At 44.6% G+C, this 16,924-nt stretch overlaps 1 protein-coding gene across 3 annotated transcripts in view; it reads left to right on the top strand.

Moving 5' to 3' along the window:
- The window catches only part of acot9 (acyl-CoA thioesterase 9), a 52,054-nt gene that overhangs the window by 27,525 nt on the left and 7,605 nt on the right, over window positions 1-16,924 (top strand). For all 3 annotated transcript variants that reach the window (XR_004414005.1, XM_033032909.1, XM_033032910.1), the window contains exons 11-15: window positions 478-589; window positions 1,180-1,270; window positions 11,340-11,425; window positions 12,010-12,097; window positions 16,396-16,546. Coding sequence is in view for 2 of the 3 variants with exons in the window: in XM_033032909.1 (XP_032888800.1) it covers window positions 478-589; window positions 1,180-1,270; window positions 11,340-11,425; window positions 12,010-12,097; window positions 16,396-16,546 (528 nt within the window). In the remaining variant the exon portion in view is untranslated. The remainder of the gene's footprint in view (window positions 1-477; window positions 590-1,179; window positions 1,271-11,339; window positions 11,426-12,009; window positions 12,098-16,395; window positions 16,547-16,924) is intronic.

The raw sequence follows: 16,924 nt of genomic DNA, 5'->3' as shown, positions 1-16,924 counted from the left end.
GAGAGAGTCTAAACACCTATACTTGCCATTCAATCATATTACCACTGCAGAGTCTGATCACTAACACGAGGGGTATAGATAGGGTAGTCAGTCGAGAGTCTTTTCCCAGGGTAGGGACAGCCAAAATGAAAAGGAACAGGTTCCGGGGGACGGATTTAATGGGGATCTGAGTGACAGGTTGTTCACACAATGGATGCGTAGGAAAGTACTGCAGATGCTGGTTTAAACCAAAGATAGGCACAAAATGTCAGAGTAACTCGACAGGTCAGACAGCATCTCTGGAGAAAAAGAACTGATATTCTAATCTGTTTAATATCCCCCTATCCTGTCAACCTTTGTTCTCATCATTTAGAAACTTTCTCCCACTATCGTTGAAGACAATTACTTTGCTTGTTTAAGGGAAAAACTAGTTTTGATGGTCAAGCCTTTTGAAATTGGCAGCACATTTATGAAACAGGATCTTATTAAAAATCCTAGTAAACAAAGCAACGAGAACGGCGATGAAGCAGACTTCATTACTGAAAACAGCACCAAATGAAGATGAGCGGAAAGTTATACATGAGATGTTCCTGGAAACTCTTGATGACAAGTGAGTGAATCTAAATGTCAAGTATATCATAATGTTCCCCAAGTACTCTACATCCTCCTCTCGTCCTTCTTTTTACAGCTTCAGAAGCCTTGTAATCTCTTCCATATCATTGGAATTCCAATTTAAATCATGACATTTTCCTCACTTTGTCACTTGAAGACTGGAACCAAAGCCTCCAGCTGCCTTCTTGGAGCTTCCTGTAAATCTGTTTGTTGTTTCATCTCTCAGTGCCTTTTTAGAATTTGATTTTGTGTGTGCAAGATTTGAGATTCATTAACGATTCTTCAGGTGGCTTGGCATCAATCTTCCATGTATTTTGCTTTCTTGTCTGTAAAGTGTTATTGTGCTTTTTATAATAATGGCCGAGATGAAGGGGGCTCAAAATGAAACGTTGACTGTCCCATCTCCTTCCACATATGCTGTCTGCCTACTGAGTTCCTTTAGAGCTCTCCACTTGTGTTATGTATTAGGCTTGGCCTGCTGTTTGGGCAGGCTTTGAATTTAGGAGCGCTATAGACATAAGTAATTGATAGAAAAGATACCCAGGATGTTATTTAGTTGATTGTCTTCATAAAACTTCTTTGTTTTAGGACTATAAGCTTCCGCAGTCGGATTTTACCAATTAATTCAGTGTGGATGGAGGATACAAAACTCAAGAGTCTGGAGATCTGCCACCCACAGGTATGTGATACAAGACATGGTGCATTCTTTATAGAACATTGAAACACCTTTCATGGTACAACCTGTTACATTGTGCTGAAATGGTCATGGCAGAGGAATAAATATTCTTTCACAATTGAAGTATCATTGTTCTTGCTTATCTTTTGTATTGGCATCAAAAGGATCATTACTACATTTAAGCTTAATGGGTAGTGGCGGCGCGGCTCTGGCTGCAGTGGCTCACCGGCAGTCCTGTTTGTTTTGTGTTTTTTGTGTTTATTTCGTTTTGGTTAGTCTAGTTTTGGTTTTTAGTTTGTGTTTGGGGGGGGGGATTGAAACGGGGCTTGCTGTCTCTCCCTGCGGGGGAATGCGACTTTTTTGTCGTATTCCCCTTCTCTGCCTCCGTCTGCGCTGAGGCCTAATGGCGGAGCTGGCGACCTCGAGGCTCGGGAGGCAGAGCCCGCCAGGCCCTGAGCTCGCTCCCGTGAGGGCGGCCCGGCTCGGGGCTGGAACAGTGCTTCCGTGAGGGGCTGTGACGCTCCCGTGAGGGCGGCCTGGCCCGAGGAAGGAACGGTGCTCCCGTCGGAGTGGCCGAGCTCGGGGAGGTACGGCGTTCCCAGCCCGAGGGAGGAGCGGCGCCCATGTCGGGGCGGCCCAGCCCGAGGGAGGAGCGGCGCCCATGTTGGGGCGGCCCAGCCCGAGGGAGGAGCGGCGCCCATGTCGAGGCGGCCCAGCCCGAGGGAGGAGCGGCGCCCATGTCGGGGCGGGGCGGCCCGGCCCGGGGAAGTAACGACGCCCAAGTCGGGGCGGCCCAGCCCGAGGGAGGTACGGCGCCCATGTCGGGGCGGCCCAGCCCGAGGGAGGTACGGCGCCCATGTCGGGTCGGCCCAGCCCGAGGGAGGAGCGGCGCCCATGTTGGGGCGGCCCGGCCCGGGGAAGTAGCGACGCCCAAGTCGGGGCGGCCCAGCCCGAGGGAGGTACGGCGCCCATGTCGGGTCGGCCCAGCCCGAGGGAGGAGCGGCGCCCATGTTGGGGCGGCCCAGCCCGAGGGAGGTACGGCGCCCATGTCGGGGCGGCCCAGCCCGGGGAAGTAGCGACGCCCAAGTCAGGGCGGCCCAGCCCGAGGGAGGTACGGCGCCCATGTCGGGGCGGCCCAGCCCGAGGGAGGTACGGCGCCCATGTCGGGGAGGCCCAGCCCGAGGGAGGTACGGCACCCATGTTGGGGCGGCCCAGCCCGAGGGAGGTACGGCGCCCATGTCGGGGAGGCCCAGCCCGAGGGAGGTACGGCACCCATGTCGGGGGCGGCCCAGCCCGAGGCTGAAGACGGCACGATACTCACGTGAGGGTGGCTGGGACGTTGTTCTGAGTCCGGGGTTCGGCCGCGGGCCAGCGGCTGCGTCAGCAGGACTGGTGGGCGGCAGCTTCGACCACCCCGGGCCGCGGTGATTGAGCCGCGGGACAGTTTTTAACATCGCCCGGTGGGGTATCGCCTCAGCGCAGAGGGAGAAGAGGAGGGAAGAGACTGCAGACCTAAGACTTTTGCCTCCATCACAGTGAGGAGATGCTGGGTGGACTCACTGTGGTGGATGTTAATATGTGTTTATTGTTGTTTTTTATTGTATTGTATTGTATGTATGACTGCTGCAATTTCGTTCAGACTTCGGCCTGAATGACAATAAAGGCTATCTAATAGTAGAAACCTCCAATGTTACACCCAGTTAACCATTGTACGTTGCGTATGTAGGCAGTGAGCAAGAGGGCATTATCATTAAACTTTCAGGCATAAGGAAACGTACACCATCCAAAGGATTCTCTGATAAGCATCACGAAGCAAAGCCAATTTTCCTTATTGTCAGCCCGTTTTCTACTGATTTTTAGGTCCAATTAATCTCTCGATTGAACCTTTCTTACATACAGCTCAAGAATAGGCTCTTTGGCCCATAATGTCTATGCTGAACAAGATGCCATCTCTTACCTACCTGCACATAATCCATATCCCTGCATTTGCATGTGCCTATCCAAAAGTCTCTTATAAGCCACTATCATCTCTGTGTCAACCGCCAGCTGTTCCAGGCATTCACCAACCACTGTGTTAAAAAGAATTACCCCACACATCTCCTTTAAACTTCGCCCTTATCACCTATAAGCTATGCCCTCTAGTATTTGATTTTTCCATCCTGGAAAAATTGTTCTGACTATCTACCTTTTCTGTGTCTCGTATGATTTTATATACTTCCATCAAGTCTACCCGCAACCTTCGGCAATCTAGAAAGCATAATCCATGTCTGTCCAACCTCTCCCTGTCGTTAATAGCCCCTAATCCAGGCATAGTTCTGATAAATTTCCATTGCACTCTTTCCAAAGCTACAACATCTTTCCTGTAATGGGGCATCATGTTTGGCACAAAGGGCCCTTATCTGTGCTGTACTTTTCTATATTAAATAAAGGAACTAGATTCGCTACTTTCATGGCCCATTTGGACCCTTCTAATTGCCCGCTTGAGTTCTTGCCTCCTTTCTTTATATTCCACTGGCCCTGGCTGATTCCACCCGTTTCAACTTTGCATGGGCATCTTCAGATTTACAACCCCTTTGGTCATCCATGGTTCCCTTACTTTGTCATCTATATCCCTCCTTACTGGACCTTTAAATGATTCATACGTGTCAAATGTGGACTTGCCCAATAGCAGTTGTTACCAGTGTACCTTCCCGACCTGCCTAATAACGTTGTACCTTGTCTTACTCCAATTTAGTATCAACCTGCAAGGTCCAGCCTTCTCCCTATTCAAAACAATCTTGAGACTTATGGAGTTGTGATCACTTTCCTGAAAATGCTCATTTCCCAACATAAGGTACAGAATGTCCCCTTCTCGGGTTGGCCTATCCACAAACTTTTTCAAGAAGCCCTTTGAATACACCTCACAAATTCTGTCCCTTCTAAGCCTTTGGCACTGCAAGTCCCAGTCAAGATTGGGAAAGTTAGTCATCTACTAAAATAATCCTGTTACCTTGGCATCTTTCAGTAATCTGTTCCTCTCCTGCTTGCTTTTGGGGGACCTATAATAAAATTCTACTAGTGCTTGCACCTTTCTTATTTCTATGTTCCACCCATATTACCTCAGTGGTTGAACCCCTCAGAATATCCTCTCAGCGCTGCTATGACATTCTCCCTGATTAGTAGTGCAAATCTTCCACCTCTTTTGCCTCCCTCTCAACTACGTCTCAAATATTGAAATCCTGGGACATTCAGTTACCAGTATAATGTCTGTATGAGGCAAGTCACCAGCATCTGAGACAGTTTTGCATCTATGTAGAACTTTTACACAGGATAATTGTAAAAATTCTTGGATATCGAGTAATCTATCAACCTTGACTGAATTTAACTGTAACTTCATTTTAGTGGCATCAAAAACAAAAGGACATTGGTTTAAGGCGAGAGGAAAGAGTTTTAACTGGGATTTGAGTTATTTTTTTGTAGAGTGATTGATACCCGAAACTTACTGCCAGAAGAGGTGGTCAGATCAGTTATAATAATAGTTTAAGAGATATCTGGACATACTTCAATAGGCACGGTATGAGATTAATGTAGATGGGCAAAAAGGTCAGCAAGGACATGATAAGCCAAAGGGCTATATTTATGCTGCACAACTCTGAATTCTATCCCCACACTTACTTTGCTGGTGTTGTTAATGGATCAAGTGGACATGGGTGGAGGAAAAGGATTTCAGAAAGGAGGAGGACGGGGACTCAGTCGTCCTCCTGGATCACTGGTCTTATCTGCTTGTGTCTATGTTCAGCAGTTCACCTCTCCCTGAGCCCAGGTGTACGCAGCTCGGGGAAACCTCACCCTATTCATGACCATGTGCCAACCCCACCCGTTCAATCTCAAAAACGGCACCACATAATCTTAATTAGAGCAATGTTTGCTCCCAGCTCACATCATTGTTGACTGGACTTGGTTATGATTGGAGATAGACATAAAGTGCTGGTGGAACTCAGCGGGTCAGGCAGCATCTCTGGAGAAAAGGGATAGGTGACATTTTGTGCCGGGACCCTTTAGGTTGAAGTGGGGTTTCAATATTTTAACATTTTCACCTAAATCCTAACATCCCCGGCGTGTTACATTATTTAATTCCCCCCCCCGTCCCCTTTTCGACTTCTCATCATCTGTCCATGCAGTAGTGTCTCGTATGGTATTTCAATGGCCTCCCTTATTCACTCTCTCTGCTTTCCCTTGATTACTAACTGGAGTCTAACAAGTGGAGCCTTAGTGGAGCTGGGACTGAAGTGGTGGAGAGATACAATTTTGATGCCACGAGTGAGAACCAACTGCTGGAGAAACTTGGCGGGTCAGGTAGCATCTGTTGAGGGAAATGGACCGACGATGTTTTAGGTCAGGACACTCCTTCACTTTGTCACAGTATTTGAACATTGGAGCACCGGCGAAGTGAAATGTGTAAGGAGTGCACTGGCAGGTTGATGGTGTCATTTTTTTAGAAGGGTTCCAATGACAATGGAAATGTGAGCTTTTGTATAGACACACCACGGTGACATTTCTCTTTTCTTAAGTAAACGGGCAGCTAGAGCTGGTTGTAGAATGGTACTGAACAAGTCTGTTCATGACGATGTGCCAAAGCCTGTTTTGTCTGAAGCACTGGCAGATACTCTTTACCCATATTTAGTGATGCTTACCACTAGCATATGACTATTGAACTGCCTGATCCATTTGGGAAGAACTCAAAGTACTTGCAGAGTCTTGTAGTTTCATGCGGCATTCTGTGAAGGACTGAGGTGACATTTGTCATTCTTTGTAGATACGTCCAGTGGTGCTGGACCCAAGAAAAAATAGTAAAACTCAAAGCAATGCTATATAATAACTCGAGCCGGGAAAGGCACAAGACACTTGCAACATTGGAAACATTGCTTTCCAGGAATAATCCCAGTGTTAACTCTGGGCTTTTTCCAGAAAATAATGCCCATTATTGTGTTCTTGGGAAGATAAATTCATAGTTGTTACATAATAGAAACAGTCACTTCAGCCCAACTTGGCCATCCCAATTAAGATGCCGATCTGAGCTAGCCCCATTTGCCTGTTTTTTGATGTATCCTCTATTCATTTCCTATCCATGTACCTGTCCAAGGGTATTTTAAACATTGAAAGTATACTTCTCCATACAACCTCCTGACCACTCGCTCCATTTATCAGTCATCCTCTGTATGGAAAACCTGACACTTGAATCCCCTTTAATTTTTTTCCCTCCCCTTAAACCTATGCCCTCAAGTTTAAGACTCCCCTACTCTAGGAAAATGACTGGCTATTTACCGCATTTATGACCTTCATGATTTTATAAACCTCCATAAGGTCACCCCTGATACCCCTTCACTCCAAGGAAAACAGTCCCAGCCCATCCAGCATCTCCTTGTATGTTAAGCCTGTCATTCCTTCATTTATGTGTTCACTGGGGAAAAAGGTTTTCAGATGGGTCTCCAGTCTCTTTCCACTTCTTTAAAGATGGCTTTATTGTAATGCTGAATTTTTAGTCCTCTGTTACAAATTTGTAAAAATAAGCTTTCAATGCTTCAGTGGGGCTTGACCGGATACATTCAAAAGAGTTAGATAGAGCTCTTAGGGCTAGCGGAATCAAGGGGTATGGGGAGAAGGCGGGAACGGGGTACTGATTGTGGATGATCAGCCATGATCACATTGAATGGCAGTGCTGGCTCGAAGGGCCGAATGGCCTACTTTTTTACCTATTGTCTATGTATCTATGTATCTAATGTGCTTGTGGTGTAATAATTGGCACACTTTAATCCACAGCTGGAATATTGCACCCTCTGCACTCACATGGTGATGATGTTTATTGTTTGTGTTGTGTGTGGAAGCTGTACAGATGCACTATGTTACACAGTATTTGCAGAAACAGACCATTTGGCCTATGGTATATGACATGATATCTATCATAATCTTGTTGTATAACCATGCCTAATCTACTTGAATTGCTCTCTGTATTAATCTGCTTTGGAACCGAGCCAGTCTTATTTTCTTTTCCATTTGCCTTCTAGAGATTTCATGCACCACTATTCAACTCTCCTTTCCACTCTCCTGAATCCAAACTGCAAACATTTGACTCTTCTGGACCTTCACTTTTTTTTTGCCAACAAACAAGGTTTGGTTCCTTCTGTGCCCTCTTGTCACCTCTGGGCTGAGAGGCAGCGGAGTATTTCTGTGAGCACCATCCCCACACTGTATTGGTGTAGGGTGCAATCAATCTTGCCTCCAATCTGCCCAACTTTGCCAATCTCCTTCACTTTCCACTCACTGATATCCAGCTATCGCAGCCTCTCTGCTATCAGGAAAGTGGTTCAGTAGAGGCACAAGAGACTACAAATGCTGGAATCGGAATAGAAATAACAAACTGCTGGAGGAACTCTGCCGGTCAGACAGCATCTGGAGGCAAATGTTTCAGGTCAAGACTGATAGTGTAGGGGAGTTTGCCAGTGTAAAAAAATGAGTGGGAAGGTTGAGGCAGAGGTTGGGATGCAATAAATGGAACCAGGTGAAGATGGAGCAAGGTTGGGGAGCAGATCATTGAGTTGGGAGACAGCAACTGGGGGGAGGCGAGATGTGGAGACAACATAGGTCTGTGGGAAGGTGATAGCTGGAACCAGATAAGGGGAGGATGACGGGCAGATGGACATCAGTTGAGTTGTGAATAAGACTTTTTGTCTGAACTTCCTCTGAATCATTGGTCTCTTTCTCTTTAATAATGCATCATGTTATTTTGGCATCAGTTGCCTCTTCCACAAGCCGTGTGGTATTTATCATCACTCAAACATTGGGCTATCCCATTAATGCTCCACCAGTTTCTTCTTTAAGTAGCTTATTCCACCATCCTCATTGCTATTTTCCAATGGCGGCTGTTACCTGAAAATATTTCCTACCTGACACGTTTTCCACTTTCAGCCTCTTCAAGTAACTTTATGCTGCATAAATCATAACATGCTTGTGAGTTCACATTGCTGGATCTGTTCCTACTCCATCTTCAAGTAAATTCCCCTGGCTCTATTTACAACCAACTCATAGTTAGCATGCAGGTACAACAGGCAGTGAAGAAAGCTAATGGCATGTTGGCCTTCATTGGGAGAGGATTTGAGTTTAGGAGTAAGTAGGTCCTACTGCAATTGTACAGTGCCCAGGTGAGACTGCACCTGGAGTATTGTGTGCAATTTTGGTCTCCTAATTTAAGGAAGGACATTATTGATATTGGGGGAGTGCAGCGTAGGTTCACCACGTTAATTCCCGGGACGGCGGCAGTGACATATGATGAAAGAATGGGTCGACTGGGTTTGTATTCACTGGAATTTAGAAAGATGAGAGAGGATCTTATAGAAACATAAAATTCTGAAAGGATTGGACAGGCTAGACGCAGGAAAAATGTTCCCGATGTTGGGGGACCAGAACCAGGGTTCACAGTCAAAGAATAAGGGGTAGGCCATTTAGGACTGAGATGAGGAACAACATCTTCACTCGGAAAGTTGTGAATCTGTGGAATTCTCTGCCACAGTAGGCAGTTCACTGGATGTTTTCAAGAGTATTAGATTTTGCTTTGAGGGCTAAAGGAATCGAGGAATATGGGTGAAAAGCAGGAACGGGGTACTGATTCTAGATGGTCAGCCATGATCATATTGAATGGCGCTGCTGGCTCGAAGGGCTTAATGTCCTACTCCTGCATCTATTTATATGTTTCATTGACTCGCTTCTCTGCTCCCTCGGATTCAATAACTGGTGTCACCTCTGATCACTTTCATGTTCATCTCTCACCTTTTATTTTCCTCTTCTCTGCTTGCTCGAGGCACCCCCCCCCCTCTGTTATCCTACCTCTATGCCCTCCAATTTCTACTTCCATTTGTATCTGCCTGGGGAAACTTGTTCTCCCAATTCATAAAATTAATTTTGCTTTCTCAAAAGTTCAAAATCTCTAGCCTTTGGCCCTTAATTCGCAACATTTCTGCATCCACTGATCTGTTCTGTCACACACTCATCCATTCATGACTCCTCTGTCTCCCACTTCAGCAATTTGTCTCTGGCTCTCAAATCTCCAATATGTTAAAGGGCCTCACAGCCATCTTTTTCACTCATTACAATCCTTCACATGTTTCTGGTTCTCTCTGTCTCTGGAGGTCCTTGAATTTTTTTCTCTGCCCGTGCCCTCAACTTGCATCTTTCTGGAGTCCTGGTTCCTACCTCCTAATTGCTTTGACTCTGTTCCCACTAAAGTGTTCTCTGCCCCCCTCTGACTGGTTCTCTCCCTTCTGCCTCATGTTTTTATTACCATGCGTATCTTAGAGAGAGAGGGGGAGATCTTTTGATTAATAGTTTCTTTATTGTTGAAGAAAAACAGTAAGATATTCAGTCTCTCTCTGTCTCTGTCTCTGTCTCTGTCTCTGTCTCTGTCTCTGTCTCTGTCTCTGTCTCTGTCTCTGTCTCTGTCTCTGTCTCTGTCTCTGTCTCTGTCTCTGTCTCTGTCTCTGTCTCTGTCTCTGTCTCTGTCTCTCTGGTCCACACCTTCACACTGATTGAAATTCTTACTTGCAGCAAGACGACAGATATGTAAACATCGTTCTCGGTAAAGACCATGATAAACAACAAAATGTTCTAAAATAATAGTGTAAGAACAAAAACAACACCACAAGTCCCAAGAGCATTTAAGGCAATTTGGAGTTTATTCAGAATTTGTTGAGTTCAATAGCCTGATGGTTGTTGGGAGGAAGCTGTTCCTGGACCTAGATTTACCAGTTTTCGGATTCCTATACCTTCCTCCCGATGGAATTACATGAGAGCATGGTCAGGATGGTGTGGGCCCTTGATGATGCTGGCTGCCTTTTTGAGGCAACACATTCTATAGTGGGGAGGTTTGTACCTGTGAAGGACTGGACTGTTCACTTTTTTTGTAATTTCCTTTGTCACTGAGCGTTCGAATTGCCGAACCAGGCCTTGATGCAACCAGTCAATATGCTCTCTACCATACATCTGCAGAAGTTCAAGAGAGTATTCGTCCACATACAGAATTGATACACGGATATATTTTTTCCCTCTGCGCGCTGCATTTAAAGACCGAGCTATGCTCCATCCTTCGGATGAAGGTGCCTTATTTGGCCAAAAGCACAAACTTAAAAAATCAGCTTCACATGCTACTGGTTAAGCTGAAAAGCCACAAAATATGATGATGTTATAAATCGTCTAAACTGTGAAAGCATCTTATTTATCTATTCAATAATTATGTAATAGTGTGAAGCCATAGCTATGCCATATGAAGTGTCATGTGAAAGAAAGGTTACTCAATTCATAGTTGCCTCCTCAACAATGATAAGTTAAGCGATGATGCTTCTTCGTTTGGGTTTGCACGATCACAACTCTTGTTTTTCAATATGAACTATATTGTAAAGTATATATTCAAATATAAGTAAAGGTGTAACAATGGTATGTATTCATTTACCTCCCTTGCTTTTGATTCTCTAGGAATAATTGAAACTATCTCTGGGAGAAATTTCTAAGTGCTTTAACTGGAGGTCATTTTCAACGTCTAAGTAATTTCATGAGCATCGCCATAAATCTCCTATTTGGTATTTATTTATTCGTGTCATGTGTACTAAGATGTGGTGAAAAACTTTATGTATAGTGTGAAGCTTGTATAGTACGAATTGCATATTATCCAGGCAAATCTTACTGTATCGGGTAGTGCAAAAAAAAAAGAAAATAAATAGTGCTGAATATTGTATTACATTTACAGAGAAAGTGCAGATTAAAACGTGCAAAGGCCTCAAAGACGATGTAGAATGGAAAATTGGGAATCTGGGTCCTATTATTTAGAATAAGTTAGTTCTGATTCTACTGTTGATGTTCCTGTTCCTATGCCATCTTAGTTAAGAAGTACTACTTTGTCTTATTGTTTAACTGAATAAAATTTATTTAGTGACTTAATTAATAGAAATTCTTGATATTCTCTTATAAGTTGATGTGTTCTCATTTCTATTGAAGTATTATTGAATAGGTTACACCTTGTGGGTAAAGAAGTTTTTTTTTAAACCAGGAACGTAACATTTTCAACAAAATCTTTGGCGGATTTCTGATGAGGAAAGCTTTTGAATTAGCATGGGCAACTGCTTGTGTCTATGGGTAAGAACCGTATTTCCCTTATATATTAAATGCAAACCAAAGTACTAAAGTTTTCTGCAGCTGGACTTCATGCTTAGTTTTCCCTATCCCAGTGTATTACTAACGCTGCTGCTTATTTATATTTGTTTTTATTTGACTGATTTTATCTTATTTCTCCAGATAATTAAATGAACAATTGTAATGCATCACAGATTTGCGCATTTCGACATATGTATGGAGGCTAAATCATTGGAAGTATTTCAATGAAAGTAGATACATTTTTTAAAGGTGGGGGAATCGAGAGCTTTGGGGAAGTGGCACAGAAGGGATGAAGCTTGAAGCAGATCAGCCATGACCGTAATGAATGATGGGGCATCTTGAGGGCCTGAGTAGCAGCCTCCTGCTTTCTTGTGAAGCAGTAAATGGTGGGAGTGTGAGGCTGTGAGGATAACCTCTTGGTGTGCAATGCTTGCACACTCTGTATAGCATTGAAGAAAACAAGTCAAGAAAAAGGGAGAATTTACCTTGTGTGACTTAAGAAATGTTATATATCCTTGGTGATGTATTTGGTTTTACATTTTAACTTCTCAAATTCTTAATTTTAGGGGTTCAAGGCCTTCTGCAGCTGCTGTAGATGATATTCTTTTTCAAAGGCCAGTTGAGATTGGTGCCTTGCTGTACCTTTCAGCACAGGTAATGTATGCCCTTACAGCTTGAAATGCTCTTTTTGATTTGTTATGCTTTGCTGACTTCAAGGTAGTTTAGTACTGAGCTCTATTTTATCTCACTAAATGCCCTCTCCCTCCCGATCTGTTCCTTATCTATCTGTTCTACACCCCAAAAACCTTAATTGGACAAGTCCACTAAACATTTAGTATAATAACTATGTGATACTCCTTTTGAGGAACTGCAGGTGCTGGTTTTCAACAACAAAAAAGTGCTGGACTAACTCAGTGGGTCAGGTAGCATCTCTGGAGAAAATGGGTAAGCTACATTTCAAGTCTATCTCAAGATAATCAAAATCATTATTTTTTTTTGCATAATGCATCCGACTAAAACTGTACTGTGGATATTTAGTATGAAAATATTGATCATGGATAGACAATAACACAAAATATAGATGATTTAGATGTTCTTATGACATGATTGTGCAAACAAAATAATGAATGTGATTATTTTAAGAGGGTATGTTTCTGGAATATGATCGATTGGAATGTTGCGGCTGCCATGATTTAATTCCCATCGGCAGGCAAGACACGGGCGATTTGTATCGTGGCCTAAATAACATTTTTCTCATCAGCAGATTAAAATGAAGCCAAAAAGCAAGATAATATGTTAAACTAGACCAAGTGCAGACCCGTTGGGTCTGTTCCCCCAACGTGCGGTTGTGGGGGGGGGGGGGGGGGGTGGCATGCAGCGTCACACACATTAACTATCTCTACCCCCCCCACACTCATGCTAATTACCCCCCTTGATATTATATTAATTTGCTCCTTTTACCCCATAACCACCCTATCTACTGACGCATAGCCCCCAACGCAGTCACATCTAGAGAGGGGGCAGAGAGAGAAGGGGCAGAGACACAGAGAGGGGCAAGAGGGAGAGGGGGGTGGCGAGGAGGAGAAGAGGGAGGGTGGGCGAGAGGGGAAAGGTGGGGGTGGAGGGGAGGAGAGAGAGAGGGTGAGAGAGGGGGGGCAGAGGTGAGGGGGGTTTAGGGGAGGGACGGTGTGGGAGGGGATGGAGGGGAGGAGTGGGAGAAAAAGAGAAAGACAGAGGGGGGGAAGGGGAAAGGGGAGGGGGGAGTGAGGGGGTGTGCTGAGGGGGGTGAGGGGAGGGGAAGGGGGGGTGGATGGAAAGGGGTAGGGGTGTGTGGAGGGGAGGGGGGTTTAGGGGAGGGGATGGAGGGAAAGAGGGGAGGGGGGGAGAGGAGAGGGGGGGGGGGGGTGGGAGGGAGAGGAGAGGGGGGGGGGAGAGAGAGTGCCTTTTTATTTCAATCCAAACCTCCCAAACAACCATTTGCAGGCAGTGCTTTTTTACTTTAACCATATTTTCATTTTCAAATCACATTAAGGGTACTTACTCACAGTTGTGTGGACATGTGTTCAGTGTTATTCACAGCTCAGAGAAACGTGACCCTCTGCCTTCCTCCAGCTTGCAGACTAATTGAGGCACACCACTTCCTGGTTTTATAGTCCATCCCCCCTGCCGCCGGCGGGGGCAGCAGAGAGAATGGGGAATTTTGTAAAATCATTAATATCTCTGTCATTTTTCATCGACTGGAAAAATCCTCGGCACACATGCGGCGTAGGGGGACTCTGAGCGAGGTGGCCAAAAATGGCGGCCTTAGGTGGCGGCGTTCTCTCGGAAATCGCAGCACAGATCGCCAAAACCGGTCAAGAACAGACTTTTAGTAATATAGATAAACAACATACCTTTTGTTTTGTACTGCACTTGCTATCTTTGATGTTGAAGGCATGTTTAGTCGCGTTTAAGTTCAATCCAGTGACGCAATCGACCAGCAACTTTTTTTTGAAACGGGGGCGGGTTCGCAGAGTGGATTATATTTATCAGCTAGCAGTCTGCGCAAATTCCTCTCCGACAACCAATACAAACCTGCATTTTAATCCCGCCCCCCCCCCCCCCCACCCTCCAAAGCCTCCGGAATCCTGCCTCTTGTAAATACACCATCCCCAATTCTCAATGTCCATTTCCGCCACATCTGCACCCAAGATGAGGCATTCCATTCAAGGAGATCCAAGATGACCTCTTTCTTTAGTAAACACGGTATCCCCTCTTCTGTCATAGATGGATCCTTCACCTACCTCTCCTGTGTCCCGTAGTTCTGGTTTTGTTGTTCCTCCTCCCTTCAGATGGAGCAAGAATAGAGTTCCCCTGGTTCTCGCCTTTCATCCTAGCAGCCTTCGTATCCAACATATCATCCTCCACATTACCGGCAACTCCAACATGATCCCACCACCCATTACATCTCCCCATCTCCGCTGCTGTCCAACGTCTGGTAAGACAGCTGTTCACGTGCACTTCCTCCAACCTCAATGGGGGCTCCTGTAAATCGGTGAGACTAAGCATAGACTTGGTGGCCCCTTCGCTGAACATTTGCACTCAGAAACTCCCGATTGCTAACCATTTTAACTCCCCTTCCCATTCCCATAGTGGCCTTTGTCCTGGACTTCTACATTGCTAGAGTAAGGCCACACGCAAACTAGGGAACAATGCCTTGTATTCCTCTTGGGTAGCCTATAACCCAATGGTATGAACATTGAATTCTTCAACTATAGGTAACCTCTTTTTCCACCCAACCACCATATCACCTGTCTCCCCTCCCTTCCTAAACTATTCAACTATTCACACCTTATTAATCCTTTAGCTTCACAATTCATAACTCTCTAAACCTTTTGTCTCACTCCTATGTATTAATCTCTGGCCTTTGTCTAACCGTCTGTCAAAACTCCTCCTTGCCTGTGTTCACCTATGACCTGCCATGTTTGTCCTGTCCCTCTACTCTTCTAGCTTTCTTCCCTAAGACCCTCCATCCCCCGCAATGTCTGAAGAAGGGTCCCATCCTGAAACACCACCTATACAGTTCTCCAGAGATGCTGCCTGACACACTGAGACTGAGTTAATCCAGCATTTTTGTGTCTGAACAGCACCTCAAATTCTGCTTTGTTAGGTTAGAACCCATAGGCATGAACATTGAATTCTCAAATTTTGGGACTTTAGGTACCTACAGAACCTCCCCCAAATCTTTTTTCTCACCTCTCTTCCTTGTGCCCCACCTTCCCATGTACATCTCTCCCACCTATATTCCACCTTCTGGCTTCACATTGCATGATTTTTCTCTCCTTATTTCGCTACCTTTTATCATTTCATCTCTGGCATTTGTCCAACAATCTACAGCGAATTGTGGACGCAGCCCAGACCATCAAGCAAACCTTTAATTGACTCCATCTATACCTCGCGCTACCATGGCAACGCCAGCAGCATAATTTAGGACGAGTCGCACCCTGGTTCCTCCCTCTTCTCCCCTCTCCCATCGGGCAAAAGTATAGAAGAGTGAAAACTCACACTCCAGATTCAGGGAGTTTCTTCCCAGCTGTTATTAGGCAACAACCATCCCACCACAACTGGAGAGCAGTCCTGTGCACTGTATGTAAAATATTTATAAATGCAGTCATGAAACAACTTCCATTTTATTAGCCCATAATTTTAGATGACTTGGTGATGATTAGGGAATTAAAAGATGAGCATTAAACATCAAGACAGAGGTTAACAGGACACAAGAGCACCCATGAACAAGAGGTGTATGCTCTGTTTTCCTAAAGGGCCCAATGTTTGAAAATATTTAAAGAATGTAAGGAATGTGCACAATGTATCCTATACCGCTGTACCAAAATGTTCAATCTATTATATTTGCCTTCTCCAAATGTGCTGGCATCAAATCTTTCTGACGATGGCAACACATTTCATTGTAGATACTTGGGGAAAGCCTAGAATAGAACACAGTGCTGAGGTAACTCAGCAGGTCAGGTAGCATCACAGGGTGACATGGGTAGGCGACATTTTTGGGTTGGGACCTTTCTTCAGATTGGAGAAGGCACTCAATCCAAAATGTCACCTATCCATATTCTCCAGCGATGCTGCCTGACCCACTGAGTTACTCCAGCACTGAGTTCTACGTAAGATTTCAGCGTCTACCATTCCTTTTGTCTAATAGGGAAAGCCTTGTTTGATGATGCATCTTGTAGTTCCCTGCTAACTTGGCAAATAGTATTCCTGTTTGTATTACATCAAATAATCTTGCAAAAGGTTTGTCATTTTAAAATCAAGTCAATCCTTTCAAAGGAAACCAGCAAGGTTTAACCATCTGTAGACTTGTGCTGCTGCAAGTAAGGATTTCATTGTTCTGCTTTCAGTATGTTACAATTAAACATTCTTTGACTAATATTAGCAGCACTATTCTCTTCACTCTACAGGTTTGTTATACCAAAGGCGAGTACATTCAGGTCAGAGTCCACTGCACGGTTGTAGACCCAGTCACCAAAGAGCGCAATACCACCAATATCTTCCATTTCACCCTTGTCTCTGAGAAAGAAGTGATGCAAGTTTTCCCAAAGAGCTATGGAGGTAATTCATTTGTCAGGAGTGCTTCTAATTTCAGACATGTTTGGCCTTGAAACAGTTCACATCTGTTCACAGTAGTTAAAATGCAATTACTTTAGTGACAAAATGATAACCATTACCAGAAGCTATTAAGATTTCCCAGTCATACAGTATATTGGTTACATTTTTGTGTTTTCAAATCACTGTCCAAATCAACAAAGATTAATGTACATTAAAAATTATGAGATCGCCAGTGTAAATAATATACGTGGCATGCATATCATTAGTGCTTTCCAGCAGAATATGTAATTTAAAAACTTATTTGCTAAAGTGCAGTAGGGCAACATAATTCATGCATATAGTTGCAGAATAGACGGTACAGTAAATCCTCATTCTAACGGT

This window comes from Amblyraja radiata, chromosome 14 (genome assembly GCF_010909765.2).
Source record: "Amblyraja radiata isolate CabotCenter1 chromosome 14, sAmbRad1.1.pri, whole genome shotgun sequence".
NCBI classification, from domain to species: domain Eukaryota; kingdom Metazoa; phylum Chordata; class Chondrichthyes; order Rajiformes; family Rajidae; genus Amblyraja; species Amblyraja radiata.
Note: the sequence above shows the minus strand (reverse complement) of the source record. Positions and strands in the feature narration are given on the sequence as shown.